Here is a 19270-nt window from a genome sequence, read left to right on the forward strand (position 1 = left end):
AAACGCACTAACAAGAAATATATCGTCACTACTTTTAAGACGATACGGTAGGGGTCAATTCTCCATACAAACGCTCTCGACTATTTCCTCGCTGGTTTTTGAAGATAGAGCAATGTTTTTTTCAACACAGATTGCTATTATTTTTATCTGTGTCGGACCGTTTTGATTTTTTTGATATTCTGCTTTTTAAAGACTCTAAAGCCAATCAAAAATTTCCAAAAACGGCCTTTTTCATTGTGGCGCAAAAAAAGGTGTGATATTCAAGATTGGTAACAATTAACCGAAAAAGCTAAACGGTCCGACATAGATTATCTCATTGTTATTCAGATTCTCAAATTTCGTTCCGATTGATTAAGTTTTGAAGGAGGAAAGAGTCGAGAGCGGAACCTCAATTTTAAAGATTTTTTTGAAGTATCTTTTGACTGAGTTGTTCTTAATGGACAATTTTTTTTCGATAAATCTAGTTATTAACACTTGTATATTTAACTAAAATTCCCAAGTTGAAAGGGGGCTCCTTTCCATTTTAGCATTTTCGCTACCGTATCGTCTTAAAAAATCTCGTATCTCACGCTGTTCCTCAAAGTTAAAACGCAGTAAGTCTATATGCATTCCATACATACTTACTACAATTTTCTTTTCATTGACAGACGAAGATACAAGTTTTTTTTAAAGTAGTGACGATATGACTACGAGCCATGTTGAGGAATTTCATTCATGCTATATTTTAACTCCCGACGCAAAACCGACGGGGTGTTATAAGTTTGACGTGTGTGTGAGTGGTGTGTCTGTCCGTGGCATCGTAGCTCCCGAACAGATGATGAACCGATTTAGATTTAGTTTTCTTCGTTTGAAAGCTGAGTAAGTCGGGAGTGTTCTTAGCCGTGTTTCATAAAAATCGGTCCACTATGTCAGAAGATGACAATATAAAAAAAAAATACTTTTTAAGTGGTGATAAACATAATTTCACGTGATACATAAGCCTAACTTTCTTATAAAAAAGTAGTTTAATACCTTTGACCCATATAAAGTATAACTGTCTGACCAAGCACTATAGCACCTTTTTTATTACAGCACGTGTTAACCACAAAAGTATCAATAATAAAATAATAAAATCAATAAAAAGTATCAATAGTAAAATCTGTTCTGGACATATAACTTTATTACCGCCATGAAACCTTTCTTCATAAAATAAAGAAATAAATTCTTCTGCATATGATTTTTTTTGTATCAATGGGATTTTACCTATTAGTTCCCCGGACAAAGTTGGACTGTTAGTTCAAAACCAAATTGACAGCGTCGAATAACTACGAAGTACTAGCTTTTGCCCGCGGCTTCGCTCGCGTTAGAAAGAGACAAAAAGTAGCCTATGTCACTCTCCATCCCTTCAACTATCTCCGCTTAAAAGAGTCACGTCAATTCGTCGCTCCGTTTTGCCGTGAAAGACGGACAAACAAACAGACACACATTTTCCCTTATTATTATGAATATTATTATTTATTTATTATTTTGACGACCGGTCTGGCTCAGTCGGTAGTGACCCTGCCTGCTGAGCCGCGGTCCCAAGTTCGAATCCCGGTAAGGGCATTTATTTGTGTGATGAGCACAGATATTTGTTCCTGAGTCATGGATGTTTTCTATGTATATAAGTATGTATTTATCTATTTAAGTATGTATATCGTCGCCTAGCACCCATAGTACAAGCTTTGCTTAGTTTGGGGCTAAGTTGATCGGTGTCCCCCAATATTTATTTATTTTATTTATTTATTTATTATGAATATTAGTATGGATAGTATGGAATATAAATAATATCCCCACGTACGCCTTGCAAAGGCCCGGGACCCCATGGTCCAGAGATAATATGGAAAGAATATTATTATAATAATATTAGTATGGATATTAGTCACTACTAGAGGTACATACCTAATACAGTAGGTAATAATGGACTAAACACCTGGTATGCTATCCCTTTCTTAAACCCATTTTTATGACACTTGTCGTAAAATGGCGCGAATTTGCTCTCAAGTGACGAAATGTAGCATTTAACGATAGTTTGGTTTTTTGCCGGTCTGGCGCGCGACTTAAGTTTACGATCTTTGAAGGATGGAACGTAAAATATCTACTGTTATTAACTCAAAGACAATATAACTCAAGATCAAATCAAGTTTAAGAAAAAAGTTCAGAACCATAAAGAAAACAATGTGCTCTTTTGGCGACACACTTTTAGTTGATGCTCGGTAGATCGCGCTAGTATAATTTTTTAACAATTTGAATATGTACCTACATTATCAATCAGGTAAAGAGTAGGGGTCAGATTCAAAACTAAGGTTCTAAATATTTTGACCCTGTGTCGAGAGATGGTAGTCAAGGCAACCTGACTATAAATTTTACTTTGATAAAAAATCCTCTATAATATTAGTTTCCTTGGATACCTATTAATTACTTATTTGTAGGCCTAGTAGTGGTAGACCCGAAATAAGAATCTACGCTGAATATGTTGTTTATTTGTAATAAAAAATAAATGATGATGTATTTTTTATTTCTTTAAAATAACGCTAGATTTAACTTCTACCATAGACCGGCCTGGCGCAGTCGGTAGTGACCCTGCCTGCTGCGCCGCGGTCCAGGGTTCGAATCCCGGTAAGGGCATTTATTTGTGTGATGAGCACAGATATTTGTTCCTGAGTCATGGATGTTTTATATGTATATAAGTATTTGTATATTATATATATCGTTGTCTGAGTACCCACAACACAAGCCTTCTTGAGCTTACCGTGGGCCTCAGTCAATCTGTGTAAGAATGTCTTATAATATTTATTTTAAAAAAAAGCCATAGACAGGTAAGTAGAAAAGACTCGATATCAGTATTACGTTGTGCACCTTATCATTGTTGTAGATGTCGCTTATTGTATTTGAGCTTACTTGGAGAACACTAGATGGCGCTGTACAAATTATTTTTATACGAATGTACCACGCATCGACTATTTGCACATTTGTGGAATAATGTGTATAAGCATATTATATTTTACATTTTTCCGCTATAAAAAAATAATCACCCCTACTCCAAAATACTCCAAATGCCATTTTGAAAGGCACTGACATTTTGTACACTTTAAAAGTGCTTCTACTAAATACCAGTAATCGAATTTATTACTGGAAAGGATTTAGCGATTGTCCTTTTCCATATATTCTTGTTAACATCGGAGTTATTTACAAAACTTTAAAAATTCTAGTCCGCCGTCAAACTCTATAGTACTACCAATAGATGTCGCTAACCTTAATAAATTCCGCGTCCAAGCGCTAAAGTGCTCCACCACTAGATGTCGCTAATAACCCTTCTCCATTCCAGGTTCCGTGCCTGTCTCAAGCTGGCCAACACTTCAATGTCCAACATGGTTGGAAAGCTCTTCTTCAACGTAGTGCAAACCAGGTGACCTTACTTAGCAACACCATGCTCTCATACATACACACACACACACACACACACACACACACACACACGCACACGCACACGCACACGCACACGCACACGCACACGCACACGCACACGCACACGCACACGCACACGCACACAAACATGCACACGCACACGCACACGCACACGCACACGCACACGCACAGGCACAGGCACAGGCACCCGCACCCGCACCCGCACCCGCACCCGCACCCGCACCCGCACCCGCACCAGCACCCGCACCCGCACACGCACACGCACACGCACACGCACACGCACACGCACACGTACACACACACACACACACACACACACACACACACACACACACACACACACACACACACACACTCACATACATAACTACACACACACCATTTATATTTTTAATTCTAATCTTAACGTATAACTATAAATATTACTAGAATAACAATTGTAGTAGTAGTAGTAGTAGTAGTAAAACACTTTATTGTACCAGAAAATAATACAACACACAAGAAAAAGAGCTTATCACTAGTACAAAGGCGAACTTGAACAATTGTATGTTGATTCTTAAATTTTCGAATCTGGCTGCCACGTGTGGCAACTATGTGGCGAATCTGGCGGCTTATCCTAGTGTGGAACCGCAGAATATTGATGATGATGATGATGACTAGAGATGCACCGAATATTCGGTTACTGTTCGGTATCCGGCCTATTTGGCCCTTATTTTAATATTCGGCCGGATACCGGATAGTGACTTAGTGACGTACTATCCGGCCGGATACCGGATGTGCTATTTTTGATTGAATGATTTTGGGGTAAACAAATTAAATGTAAAAAAAAAACAGTTACGGTTATAATACTTATAATCATAGCCCTTTATTATTAAAAAAATAAACATTTAAACAAAATGGACTCCGCGCGAAGTTCGCACGAAACAAGTCAAAACCCTGCTTAAATTGTAGGTATTGTAGGTAAAATTCTGCTGTCCGAATATGTCGGTATCCTGCCAAACAACTATTCGTTGCATCTCTAATGTTGACCAATGATGATGGTTTTGGCGACCGGTCTGGCCTAGCGCGCTGCGACCCTGCCTGCTAAGCCGCGGTCCTGGGTTCGAATCCCGATAAGGGCATTTATATTTGTGTGATGGGCACATGGGTTCCTAAATCATGGATGTTTTCTATGTATTTATATACATATCGCCATATTTATATACATTTGTATATTATATATATAGCCCACAACACAAGCTTTCTTGAGCTGACAGTGGGACTCAGTCAATCTGTGTAAGAATGTCCTATAAGACATTTATTTATTTAATGATATTCAACCTATTCTTATTCTATTCCAGATGTTTCGTGCTGAAGCCAGTCAAATCCTGCACGCAGCGATCCTGGTGGGGGCGCTGTTTGCGGCGCTCGTACACGAAACGGGCGTATTTGAGGGACAACATGCCGTATTAACTTTAAGCTCGGGTTGAATGTGTTTGTGATTACGGTAGATGTCGCTGCATGTTGCGTATGCGTAGCGACATCTAGTTTTCTTAAGTGAAAACTGCTTGCGATTTGTGGATGGCTTAGTTAAGATGACAATTCTAAAGCGCCCAGCATCCCTTCAGGTATTTTTTAGACATTTGTCGATGTATGGTCATCTTGGCTAAGTGGCATCCCCTGTTACAGATATTAATAGCAACTTTACCACGGGACATAAGAAGTGACTTTAAAAACATTGCATTGATTATTCCATAAATTGAATGTATGAACATTCTAATATTTTTAATCAAGGTGCCTATAGCAATTGGCTATTTGTCCGTGGCCCAGAAATATAATTTGTAACAATTTTCAAAGTGACCCCATGTTGTTCTAAGTTTCTTTGCTATCAAAGAAACTTAGAAGAACATCACAGATCTTATATCGGCTCACTTTATATTTCGCCATCTTTTACATTACCATTCAAAAGTTATCCATCAATTTTCTGTTAACGTATAAACGTAGTACCTAATTGTCGTTTTGATTTTAAAGGAAAAAAAAAGACTTAATTGTGGCTAGAGGTTGAGAAAGACATGTAGGGTTTTCTTTTTTTTTCCTTCTCTAGAACAAATAAATATTTTTCAAATACCCCACATGACAGAGCATAGAGATAGGTGTAAGAGTATGTTTTATATGGTTAATTTTATTTCAATTTAACACCGGTGTTAGCCCTCTGCTGTCTCTTTCATACTTATTCCTTAGAAAGAGACAAATGCTCTCAAAAAGGGCTGGTATTAGTTCCCATTTTACTATACTTTTGTTTGTAAATAAAGTAGACTAATACAGACAAATGTGATTTACTTTAATATTGTTTTTAATATTATTCGAGGTGGAGAATCTATGAAATCTCTTAGTTTTAGCTGTAATATACTTAGCATATAATATTTATCTGTAAGAAAAGGATTTATTGGGCATTTTCACGAAATACTGAATCTGAAAGACATTTAAATAAATCCCATAACTGTTAGATGGCACCACTTGAAAGAACCCAGGTAAAAACAAAATAACATATTTTAGGAAGCTACTGAATAAAAAATGGTTTTATTTTATATATCTTCCTAATTTTTTACAAGCAATTTTTAGGGCGCCCCTTATTACAATGATTAGGTAGTACTTTTTACAGAATTTAGATAAAATAATTGCTTAGATTAATTTGACAGATAACCGGTTTTAATAAGGTTGCAATTATCTGTTTTCGTAAAGATGCCCAATAACATATAAATATATTTAAGCAATATTATGAAAAATAAACTTTACTTCTTTTAAAAATGGAAATAAATAATCTCGATATAAAACCTGCAGTATTAAAATTAAAATTTCGGTAATAGTGATTTTCATTTTGAATCTATATGTCATGATATAGAAATTATACATGCTCTAGTAGTTATTAGGTATTACATAGGTCTATGTAAATACATATTATGATTATACGGTTCTTAAGTGTTAAAATAATAGATTTTATTTTAGTGTAAAACAGCCAAACTTATAATGTTAAGTTTGGTAATTTAAGGTGGGAGCAGAGATGAGTTCATTCGAAATAAAAACTGACATTCTAAATTCGAGTTCTCGTCATAATTGTAGATGGAGCCACTTTAACTTAGGAGTAGAGCGCCATCTAGTGAGCTCAGTAAGAATTAAAAAAGCCTACTGTGAGTTTGCTTCAAGAGTGACAGTTTTTATTTTCGCTTATCTTTGGTGGAAGTTAGTATGTAATAAGCAAGTTCCTCTTTTCGACAATATATTCGTACGTAAATGTGTAGTTCGTGGAATTCTTAGTAAATGTACTTATTAAAACTAGAATATATTGAAATAATTGGGTTTTGAAGTAAATGATTCTTATTGAGTAGAAAGAATATTACCATGTTGTTGAAAAATGTTGAAATAGTATCCGAACGAGAGTAGGTTTTGTTTTCGAGGGTAATTTAACTGAGACGGTTTTCGAGGTAACACAACACCAACATTTTCTAAGATCATTATTTGTTGCAATCTCAAGCAGGTCGCTTAAGCATAACGACACTCACATATTACGCCACAGCGTAAGTGCGTTTTCACATTATCCGATCCGCTATCGGGTGTCGGACCGATATCCCATACATTACAGGCGCCATCTTTAATTCTTTCTATTGAAATCCTTCCGACATCCGATATCGGATCGGATAATGTGAAAACGAACTAAGGGAAAGGGGTTCAAAATATCAAAATGTGTGACGTAATATGTGAACGGCCCCTAATAGGTTACTTGTATAGTATGAATTTTCTGAGATGAACTTTTCGGTTTTGCCCTAATCTGTTAAACAAAGGCCTTTGTTTCTATTATTCGCGGCGGTTAGCTCCCGTTTCCACAGCACGTGCCAAAGTCTCAGTGTAGTTAAAAAGCAACTATCATGATAGCAATAAGGTTCAAATTTATTAAACAGTTTGCAGTGTGCAGGTAACTTTTTTGAATATGACAAAACGTGTTATCTCCGAAAGGGCTTTTTATGGATTTGAACCTTATTTCTATCATGACAGTTGCTTTTTAACTACACTGAGACTTTGGCACGTGCTGTGGAAACAGGAGCTAACCGCGGCGAATAATAGAAACAAAGGCCTTTGTTTAACAGATTAGGGCAAAAGCGAAAAGTGCATCTCAGAAAATTCATACTATATAACAATTGTAATAACTTAATAAGCGACAATGTCAACAATATGGCACCTTTAATTCGAAAACATCACTCGTTGAGAGGCAATTGAGGCTTGAAATCCCTTTTTTAATACTGCGGCGGTGGCAAACAAGCATATGGTCCGCCTGATGGAAAGCGGTCACCGTAACATATGGATGCCTGCAAGTCCTGCAACTCAAGGAGTGTCACATATGTGTGTCACTTTTTTTTTAATTTCAAGAAAAGTGCTAATCAAACCTAATGAAATAAAACTATGTAAACGGATTAAATCGCGTATAATGAATTTACGATTCATCCCGGCGTTTCGAACGGTTGTCACCCGTTTCCATAGTTTTATTTCATGAGTAACTATCGCGGTAACCGAAGAAAATATTAATCAAACCTACGAATTTATGTAGATTTAAATTGATATAATATGTATAATTTTATTTAAATACTTCTGTATGACACATTATACGGGGAATGCAGACGCTGCAGTCCTCGTGCAGTTAGCATGCAGTTGCAGTCGATCGATGACCGTCTCAGTTAAAGTCCAATAGTTTTAAAAGTTATATTTGCATTTGAAAGAATCAACTACGCGTACTAACCCAAGTGATTTGATTTATTGTAAAAATGTAAATACGTATTTATTATGTCAATTTAAAATGAATAGTGAAAATGAGAAACAGCGTTTCACCGTAAACACAATTTTATGATAGGTTTTCAAGTTTCTCATATCTACATAAACAAGCGTGGATCCAGCTTCGTGCCCAGGGGGGGGTCACGTGATAAAGGCCCAGGCCTCAGGCGGGGGTCACGTGGTCTATTTGTATGGCCAACCTAGGCTCCAGGGGGGGGGGGGGGGGGGTTATGACCCCCATGACCCCCCCCCCCCTGAATCCGCGCATGTACATAAACAGGACTTTTGTTTATATGAACCTAAAAGAATAAGTACCTAAGGGAAGAGATGTAACTCTATACATCAGTAAATGCAAGTGTAAATGTAGTGACATCTAGCGACAATCACGCCTCAAGCACGCGTCAACTAGCGTAAATTATCAGTACCACTGCTCGACACTAGGTGTCAACAGTGTCGCGTCTGCCAAAAATGTAATATTAAAAAAGTTTACAACTTATATTACAAGCAGAAGGAATTGAAAACAGAATGCTGGTTAATACTATTGTAATATTAGCTAAAAATTGTTGAGCAAACGTTTTTTGTTCGTCACGACATCTATTGACAAGTAGCAGTACTGATAATTTACCCTAGTTGACGCGTGGATGACGCTAGATGTCACTACAAATGACTTGCACCACCTTAATGTACAAAAGGCGAATTTAATGCCATGAGGCATTCTCTACCAGTCAACCTTTACTGATGTATGGAGTTACAACTCTTTCCTACTTATTCCTCTATAATATGAGCAAGCTTTATAAAATGGCTTAATTTTGTATAAGAATATGAGTAGGTATATCATACAAGAAATACCCAATACAAATTCTAATCTAAGGCAATTTTAATTTCAACTTAATCTGTGACGATTGTCAGTCTTTATCATAAATGTATCTCCGGTTACAGTTTAATATTGTTTCTCGTTTTCAATATAATCTCGTGTCATGCATGGTAGCGCTCGCAATAAATCGTTAATAGAGAATTTTTATTTTTATTCCGTTTTGAAAATAAAAATAAGTGTAAATTAAAACATGTTTTTATTTTTATAATTAACTTCTTTCCAAAAGAAATTCTTATAGTGATTTCTTAAACATGTGATCAAGAGTGAAAAGGATATTTCTTAAAAAGTATAATTATTGCATATTTAACTTAAATTTCATACAACAAATACGTTATAAATCAGTCAATCTCATAACTAACGTACCTACAGTATTTTTACAATTCACATATGGTGGCGCCATCTATTGACGAGTAGCAGTATTAAAATGTAAGTGTCGCGGTATTTAATATTTTGAACACACGTCCCAATATTCTAATGCCATCTGTGATCGAGTAGAGTAATTATAATACCATCACACTGACTATAGCTTTAATACCGTTGTCATAAGGTTGATTCTTGCATGTTTTACTGTCAGGGGGCCGGTTTTTGAGTCTCACTGTCACTAAAATACCGGTTGAAAACGGTGACTTGCCTATTATTTTCAGTGATAATTTTTTGAATTCAAACGCGTGAGACTCAAAAATCGGCCCGCAGGTGACGCTTTACATTAAACTTATCCCGGAATGGAGGTAGGAGTGTTAGCGTAAATAACGCCATCTATGACCAAGTAGTACAACACCTTCAACAAACTGTCAACTTTATCAATTTCATCGCAGTGTTTCGCCGTCAGATGTCGCTTCAAGCCCTGCTTGGGAGAGCAGTGCGGTGTTTGTGAGCCATAGTACAGTAGCGCCATCTGTTGTCAAGTAGACTACAACACCTTCAGCAAACTCTCAACTTTATCACTTTCATCGCAGTGTTTCGCCGTTAGATGTCGCTTTAAACCCCGCTTCCGGGAATAGTGGGCCCCGCAATGCGGGCACGGGTGTGTTTGCGAGCGATGGTGCGATGACTCGATGTGCTCTTCTAAACTCAATTTGTATCCGAATTTCTTGTCGCATATTGTGCACTGAAAATAAATGTACAATTAAAAAAATTTTGCTCTATCTACCCCTTATAGCACAGATGTAGGTATGCGTAACGCCCGCGTCATCGTAAGCAATCACCGTAGCATATGGACGCCCGAAACTTTAGGATTGTTACTTGTATTCAAAAATAAATAAATAAATATTGGGGGATACCACACAAATCAACTTAGCCCCAAACTAAGCAAAGCTTGTACTATGGGTGCTAAGCGACGATATACATACTTATATACATAAAAAACACATCCATGGCCCAGGAACAAATTTCTGTGCTCATCACACATATAAGTGCCCTAGCCAGGATTCGAATCCAAGACCGCGGCTTAGCAGGCAGGGCCACTACCGACTACGCCAGACCGGTCGTCAATATGGTATGTACAATAAGTAAGGGAAGAGTTTGTAACTCCATACATCAGTAAATGCGAGTTATATGTATGGGCAAAGTTATAGTGACATCTAGAGACAATCACACGTCAGTCACGCGTCAAATAGCGTGAATTATCAGTACCACTACTCGACACTAGGTGTCAACAGTGAGCACTGTGCTCGTCTGCCAAAAAGGAGTGGAACTCACTTCCTGCATGTCTATTTCCAACCCACTATAATTTGGATATTTTTAAATCAAGAGTGAATAGACATTTTTTGGGTAAACATGCTTCACCCTAGACTGCATCGGCACTTTCCATCAGGTGAGATTGCGGTCAAATGGTTTACCTGTTCCTCTTAAAAAAATAATAATAATAATAATAAGAGGTACCTACACTTTACAAGCTCCTTACATCCATTTTGAGAGCAAAAATTAACGCGCATATTGTCGCTAACAACATTCTGGCTCCCGCTCAAAATGGATGTAGGGTTGGGTCCCGTGGTACTAAAGAGCTCCTCCTCATAGACATGACCATCTGCCAACAAGTTCGGCGGAACAGGGGAGCCATCTCGGCCGCTTGGATTGACTATAAGAAGGCCTATGATTCGGTGCCTCATTCATGGCTGAGAAGGGTATTGGAGCTGTATAAACTTGATGCAGCTTTAATATCCTTCCTGGCTGCATGTATGAGGCAGTGGACCACAGTCCTTCGTCAACCAGGAGGCAGGGATGACCCCCTGGCCCGCAGGACTTCATAAGGATTGAGCGAGGAATATTCCAGGGTGACAGTTTGAGTCCATTATGGTTCTGCCTAGCTCTGAATCCCCTCAGCACGCTGCTGAAGGATTCTGGGCTAGGTTGCCGGCTTCGGAGAGAGGGTGAAGTCATCTCTCACCTTCTGTACATGGACGATCTCAAACTATTTGCACCGAACACCCAAGACCTGATGGTGCTATTGAAAACCACAGAAGTTTTCAGTACCGCCATCAGAATGGAGTTTGGTGTCGATAAGTGTGCGGTTATGCATGTACAGCGGGGGAGGTTGTAAATTCAGAAAATTTACAACTTTCTGAGACGATGTCGTTCAGATCTATCTCTGAATCAGAAACCTATAAGTACCTTGGTATGTCACAGTCGTTGGGTATTGAGGATGTTGGCATTAGACGGTCGGTGAAGGAGCGCTTTTTCAGTCGGCTCACAAAAGTCCTTAACAGTCTTTTGTCAGGAGGCAACAAAGTGCGCGCCTTTAACGCCTGGGTAATGCCTCTACTCACATACTCCTTTGGCATACTACGGTGGACCCAGACTGAGCTGGACGCCCTGGATCGGAGGGTCCGTTCACTGCTTACCACACATCGTATGTTACACCCGCGCTCGTCTGTTATGAGATTGTACATCCCACGGAAGTGCGGAGGTCGAGGCTTCCTAAACGCCAAAGATCTCCACAACCGTGAGGTGTACAATCTCAGGAATTACTTCCTTAACAACGAGTGTGGGATGCATCGTGATGTGGTGGCAGTTGACGGAAACCTCACGCCGCTCTCCTTGGCGAAAGAGAACTGGCGCAAACCTGTGGTACTAAGTACTGCGGACCGCAAGGCGGTATGGGAGAGCAAGCAGCTACACGGGCGGTTCTACAAGGCCCTCACGGGACCCGATGTAGACCTGCTCGCATCGGTGAACTGGTTACGATTCGGGGACCTCTTCGGAGAAACCGAGGGTTTTGCCTGTGCAATTGCGGACGAAGTTATGATGACGAACAACTACCGGAAATATATCCTGAAGGACGGTACGGTCGACATTTGTCGGGCATGCCGCCGTCCCGGAGAGTCACTCAGGCATATCATTTCCGGTTGTTCTCATCTTGCTAACGGCGAGTACTTGCACAGACATAATCTCGTAGCCAGGATTATTCACCAGCAACTTGCTCTTCAATACGGCCTTGTAGACCGCGAAGTACCGTACTACAAGTACTTACCTGCGCCAGTTCTTGAAAATGGTCGTGCCACGCTCTATTGGGATCGATCTATTATCACTGACAGGACTATTGTAGCCAATAAGCCTGACATTGTAATAATAGATCGACTGCAACGCCGGGCAGTGCTCGTTGACATCACCATCCCCCATGATGAGAATCTCGTGAAAGCCGAGAAGGACAAGTCCAGTAAGTACCTAGACTTGGCTCACGAGATAACCGCCATGTGGGATGTTGATTCAACGATCATTGTTCCGATAGTCGTTTCAGCGAACGGTCTCATAGCGAAGAGTCTCGACCAACATCTTAAGAGACTCTCGCTAGGTGGCTGGATCAAGGGCCAGATGCAGAAGGCGGTGATCTTGGACACGGCGCGGATAGTCCGACGGTTCCTCTCTCTGCAGCCCTAACCACCGGCAGCTTGGGCCCTGCCCCGCTGCTGGCGGCACCCTAGGTTAGGTTTTTTATAATGTGTTTATATGTTTTTTATATTGTTTTGTATGTGTTTTTGTATTTTACTTTTATATTCATATTATAAAAAGCTTAGCCTAAGAAGCAAAATAAATAAAGGAAATAATAATAATATTAGAACAGTTTACAACTTATATTACAAGCAGAAGGAATTGAAAACAGGATACTGATTAATACTATTGTAATATTATCTAAAAATTGGTGAGCATTACGGCTCAGGCACGACATTGGTCTAAGCGCGTCAGCGGTGAGCGGCGGCCATACATTGGAGCGAGACACAGCGATGGGACTTTTCATTCGCACGTATGGCTGCCGCTCACCGCTGTCGCGTTTAGACCAATGTCGTGGCTGGGCCGTTAGACTCTTCGTTCGTCGCGACATCTATTGACAAGTAGCAGTACTGATAATTTACGCTAGTTGACGCGTGGTTGTCGCTAGATGTCACTATAACTATGCCTATACAAATAACTCGCATTTACTGATGTATGGAGTTACAAAGTCTTCCCTTACTTATTCCTCTATCGTCTATGAATATTTACCTGGAACTTCTTAAGTCCAAGATGTCGTCTGCGGTGTGCACGTAAGTTTGAGCTGGAGATGCATCGCTGCGGACACATATCACAGCTGTACGGTCTTTCTCCTGTGTGTTTCCTGAAATAGGCTCGTTCCTATACTTAAAATAAAATATTGTACGCAGTGCACGAAATAAAGCACCACTTAATTAGAAGATAAATATGGACAATAGTTATGTTTAAACATAATTAATATTTAATAAGTCAAACAGAAAGATATAAAGTAAATGAATTGACCGTGACGTCACTCCTCAGTATTTCATAGTATTTCCATGTCAGCAAATCGTTTTGACAGTTCTTAAAAAGAAGCTGATTTGACTAGTAGGAAACTAGCATATTGTCTTCGGTTACCGCGATAGTTACTCATGAAATAAAACTATGGAAACGGATTATATCGCGTATAATGGATTTACAATTCATCCCGACGTTTCGAACACTTTACAGCATTCGTGGTCAACGGGTGACTGAGGAAACATTACAACGTGCAAAAGCTACCCACATACAAGATTTTAATTTAATTATAGTTTACCACACTGAAATTGAAATCGGTAGTTTAACCCTTTACCCCGTGTATATCGGACTACGGGGGTAAAGGGTTGAACTACCTATTTGAATTTCAGGATGAGGAAACCGAATAATTACGAAAACAGCGTATTTTTCATCATATTAGAAGAGTAAAATGTCGAATAAACTTTTTTGGATTTCGCCTACTTTTAAAAGTTTTAAAACATCGTTTTGTTCTGAGATTATTATTTTATAACTCTTATAAGCATTTAATGAAATAACAATTACTTATTATTTCCAGAACAAAAGCTGCTGTTTTGATGGCGCTGATGCGGTTATCCTTAAAACACAAAAAAGTGTTTTTTTAGAAAAAGATTGTAAATTTTTATTTTAAGTGCCAGGTTTAAGAATATAACATTTACTTTTTGTGTTAAAATATCCAATAAAACTAAAAAAAAAAGTCGTGTATGTATGTATGTGTGCGGTTATAGCATAAAGAAATAAGTAGTAATAGAATGAGTGTGTCAGAAGTGCCAAAACTGTTATAATCCATAGTCGCCATCTAGCGTCGAGTAGCAATATCATGAGTCTAAACTAAATAAATATTATAGGCTTGTGTTGTGGGTACTCAGACAATGGTATATGTATACAATATACAAATACTTATACATAGAAAACATCCAAAACAAATTTGAGTGTGTTTAGTAATACATCCCACTTTGTCGGTTACCATTGAGGTGAGATTTACTTGTATGAATAAACTGATAAAGCGGCTTTATAGCAATAAACAAAGTGGGATGTTTTCCCGTGCACACTCACCAATCATTACATCACATAGCATTCACATAGACCCTAGACTTTACCGGGATTCGATCCAAGGAGGCTTAGCAGGCAGGGTCACCAGCCACATCCCTCGTCACATACACAACTACACACACATAGTAGGACATACGTTCATACCTTATGTGGACGATGAGTGAAGATCTCTGCGTAGACCTGAACCCGCAGTGCGGACACACATGCTGTTTAGTGCCGGTGTGCGTCAGTTTGTGTTTGTGCAGGTAGTCTTGTCGGGTGAACACTCTTCCGCAACTCTGTGAAGATTTTATGTTAAATTTAGAATGGTTGAAGTTAAAATTCTTATAAGACAAAAGAGGCAATTACCGCTGCTTATAGAGATATGATTTGAAACAAATAAAAAATAAATAAATATTGGGAAATAAGTTTATCTGTGTAAGGTTACAGTAAAGAGCGTGCGACTTTCAATCCGGAGGTCGCGGGTTCAAACCCTGGCTTGTACCAATAAGTTTTTCGGAACTTATGTGCGAAATGTCATTTGATATTTGCCAGTCGTTTTTCGGTGAAGGAAAATATGAGGAAACTGGACTAAATAAGGTCTTGTTTACCCTTCGGGTTGGAAGGTCTGACGGCAGGCGCTTTCGTAAAACTAGTGCCTACGCCAAATCTTGGGGTTAGTCGTCACAGTGGACCCTAGGCTTCCATGAGCCATGGCAAATGCCAGGATAACGCAAGTAGGATGATGACGAGTCAGAGTAACTTACTTCACAAACATATTTCTTGGCAGTCTCATGCTCCAACACATGTTCCTTCAAATCTTCTCTAGTCTTAAACGAGATGCAACATTTTTTACACTTAAACAGTTCCTCCGGTAACTCTATGCTTACATTATCTCTATGGTCTCTCATATGAGCTTCATACATTCTCCGTTTCGGCAAGCATCGGTCACATAAAGTGCACCTGTACCCATCTTTTAAGCCTTTACAGAAGTTTATTTCATGCCCTATACGAGTTTTAGGGCTTTTAAAGCGTTTGTCACAACCGAAGCACTTGTAGAAACTTCCTTCTATCCCATGACTCTCAGAATTGTGAAGGGAAAATTGTTCCACTGTTTTGAAGTCTAATCTACAGATATTACAATAAGTAGGAGACCTTTTTGGCTTATAAGTCTGTTTTAACTTAACCTTCTTTTGTTTATTCGCGTTTTCGCTCGAATCTGAATGCTGGAGAGATTCTAAAAAGTCGTCGAAAGATTCGTCCTGTTCTAACTCTGTAATAACTTCATTCTCTACTTTTACATAACATTCACTGTTGCTAGATGGCTTTTCAGGAGTTATAACATAGTTCTGAAGAATTTCGCGAAGTTTACCATCAGTTTCTACGCAAAATCTCTTAAATTCGTAGAATCTTTTCACTTCGTCGCTGCAACCAGTACAAACTTTGTTTGGACGGCATTCGTGAGACAGGATAATGTCCAGACAGTCCCGTATTTGATCTAAAAGGGAAATACTGTATCCTGTTTCATTGTTTTCACTTTTACACGATATTTCTTGAGTCGCATTCCTTTTCCAACACAGTCGGCATACGTCTTCAAGGAGGAAATATTCATGGTTGTAAATATCACCGTCCAACGACGTTACAGTATGCATTGTTTTACTACAATTAAACAATTTTAGCTCAAATAAAGTCACATTAAAGTGTAGTAATTTAGTAAACAAAAAATACACCTCTCGTAGTGTAGTCGCTATGTCAATGTACAAGAGAATTTGAGAAACGTTTCGGTATTGCAAAGTATCGTAAAAACTGCTGTCAAAATTAAATCTTTCCTTTTTGCTAGACAAAAGTATGTTCTAGTAATTTATAATAAAATTGTTAGCATTTATTTGTATTAAAAATAGATGAAATTGCATTATGCAATGAACCCGATTTAAGAAACCAACTTTATACACAGCAGGAATAAAACACGTAGCACTAACTAAACGCAAGTTTTTTTTTTACAAATACAGCCGTCACTGTCATCTGTTTCTTTGGCATTTGTTTTCTTTTCTTCTGTGTTGTGTGTGAATTTTCCCGCTCAAGTAACCTGTTTCATTCATAATTATTTAAGTTACCGTACACAAAATGTCTAAAAAGGATTATAATAATTTGATAAAAGCTCTAGATGATATGAACAAGTGTTTATTTTGTGTGGAATGCCATCAATTTTGTAAAAATCCGGTGACCTTAAGCAAATGTTTTCATTTAATATGTTCGGAACATTTCCAGGATTTGTCGAATTGTCCCAAGTGTAAAGTATCTCTCAATGATTGTACCACTTGGTCAGACGATAAATTGAACGATGCAGTTCACGCCGCGAAGAATTTGTCGGCAATGTTTGAGCTTTCCAAGGAAAATAAGCCTTGCGATTCTGTTGAAGAGTCTCCAGGGAAGGCAGTGAATAAGATCAGTGAATCGTTGCCGGACACTCCTCTACTGAATGAGATCCTTGCTCCGAAGCGCACCCCCGCAGCCAAACAGGATGTTCTAAACAATTCAACATTATCTTTAGCTTCTAATATATCCAAATCAGGAAAAACGGTAGAGAAGAGAAACAACAAAGGTGAGACAGCATTACACATAGCCTGCAGAATGGGCAAAGCTGATAAAGTAGCCAAACTTTTAAGTGAAGGAGCAAGTACGAACACGAAAGATAATGCTGGCTGGACTCCATTACATGAGGTTGTGCAGAATGGACGGCAGGACTTACTAAAGCTTTTATTGAGGCACAATACGCTAGTGAATGTCCCGGGACAGGGCAATGAAACCCCTCTTCATGAAGCCATCCGTTACAACTACATTGAAATTGCGAAAGATCTAGTTGCTCATGGAGCCGACATTAATGCCAGAAACTGCAAAGGCGAAACACCTCTTAGCCTCGCTACCCCAGAGATAGCAGCTATAATGAAAGATATAGCTGAGAAAAGGTTTATTACAGAAGACACTTTGGATTCAGACCTTATCCAGAAACAAATTGAGCTTGACTACGAAGATATTAAAGTTTTCTGTGTCTCACAGTCTCGCTCCGTCACCAACAAGCTGAAAGCCCTAACGAAACATCACAGCAACCTCCATGTCGAACAAAAATTCAGTAACAAAGTCACACATCTCATAGTTGACGCAGAAGATGGCATTTGTGACTCGAGCCTTGAAGTCCTGCAAGGCATTGTCAATAATTTATGGATTTTAACTTCTAAATGGGTGACAGCATCTACTGATTATAACTTAGCATCCTTCGAAGAGTATGAAGTGCTCGGTGTTAGTACAACTACATATAGAGGCCCAAAAAATGCTCGCTACAACAAGTATAAGCTGCTGCCTGGTATTTTTAATGGCTGTCACTTTTACTTCCATAGCTTCAATACGAAATATAAGATTTCAGATAAGATAGAAGTTACGAAAGCTATTTTAAGTAAGCTGGTTACCGATGCAGGAGGAATAGCTCTTAGGAGAGCTCCGAATCCTGAATCTATACCGGAATCAGAGAAACTAATTCCGTACCATGCACAGAGAGACGGTAAACTGTACAATTGTTCACATTACATTATATACAAGGACATGTATGAGCCACTCTACAACATGGCGCATTTGAAGGCTCTGCCCATCGGCTGGCTCATCGAGTGCATCGAGAAATATCAGCTTTGTGAACCTTGGTGAAAATTGGACACAAAGAAAATGTTATATTTTTTGTTTTAAATCTGTTGAGACATCACAAGACATTAGTATTTAGTTTTTCGTCCAGAATGAATTCATTAATTATAAGAAATGTTAAGAATTTAAGCGTTCATTTTCTTTAATTTTATATACCTTTATACCCCATAGCGCTTATATGGCCAGACCAAACTGTAACTTCGAAAACACAGGCAACACATGAATATATAGTTCTGGAGAAACACCCCTACCTCGTACCTTCGCACTCTACAATCACTTATATCATTGAATAAAATTAAATACTTAATAATACTTGGTAATATTATTATTTTTGAACCGATGATTGCAACTGAAGATGACTACAGCGCCACCTAGTGGCGAGTAGCAGTATTCGTAATTTGTCGAGCAAACTCGCTAGATGGCCTTGTCACACTATGTAAATTCATAAATTGTGAATTTGTGATTGAAAAAAGCATAACTGGTATCCGGTATATTACATCCACGCTAATATTATATATGGGAAAGTGTGTGTGTCTGTTTGTCCATCTTTCACGGCAAAACGGAGCGACGAATTGACGTGTTTTTTTAAAATGAAGATAGTTGAAGAGATGGAGTGACATAGGCTACCTTTTGTCTCTTTCTAACTCCCCA

At 38.6% G+C, this 19270-nt stretch overlaps 3 protein-coding genes across 4 annotated transcripts in view; 2 read left to right on the forward strand and 1 right to left on the reverse strand.

Moving 5' to 3' along the window:
- Positions 1–5308, forward strand: part of LOC125239909 — a 108837-nt gene extending 103529 nt beyond the window's left edge. For both annotated transcript variants that reach the window (XM_048147679.1, XM_048147678.1), the window contains exons 5-6: positions 3347–3427; positions 4788–5308. In XM_048147679.1, the coding sequence (XP_048003636.1) occupies positions 3347–3427; positions 4788–4899 (193 nt within the window). In that variant the 3' untranslated portion in view covers positions 4900–5308. The remainder of the gene's footprint in view (positions 1–3346; positions 3428–4787) is intronic.
- A 3999-nt stretch (positions 5309–9307) lies between these two features.
- Positions 9308–16851, reverse strand: LOC125239926 (zinc finger protein OZF-like). The gene is made up of 4 exons (XM_048147700.1): positions 15697–16851; positions 15095–15228; positions 13598–13709; positions 9308–10229 (listed from the first exon to the last, which is right to left on the reverse strand). Exons 1-4 carry the CDS (start codon positions 16579–16581, stop codon positions 10032–10034), a joined length of 1329 nt encoding a protein of 442 aa, XP_048003657.1. The 5' UTR covers positions 16582–16851; the 3' UTR covers positions 9308–10031.
- Positions 16852–16982: 131 nt separating this feature from the next.
- LOC125239890 (BRCA1-associated RING domain protein 1-like) lies at positions 16983–18973 on the forward strand. The gene has a single exon (XM_048147656.1). It carries the CDS (start codon positions 17054–17056, stop codon positions 18623–18625), a length of 1572 nt encoding a protein of 523 aa, XP_048003613.1. The 5' UTR covers positions 16983–17053; the 3' UTR covers positions 18626–18973.
- Positions 18974–19270: the final 297 nt, after the last annotated feature.

Source organism: Leguminivora glycinivorella, chromosome 26 (genome assembly GCF_023078275.1).
Source record: "Leguminivora glycinivorella isolate SPB_JAAS2020 chromosome 26, LegGlyc_1.1, whole genome shotgun sequence".
In the NCBI taxonomy this organism is placed as follows: domain Eukaryota; kingdom Metazoa; phylum Arthropoda; class Insecta; order Lepidoptera; family Tortricidae; genus Leguminivora; species Leguminivora glycinivorella.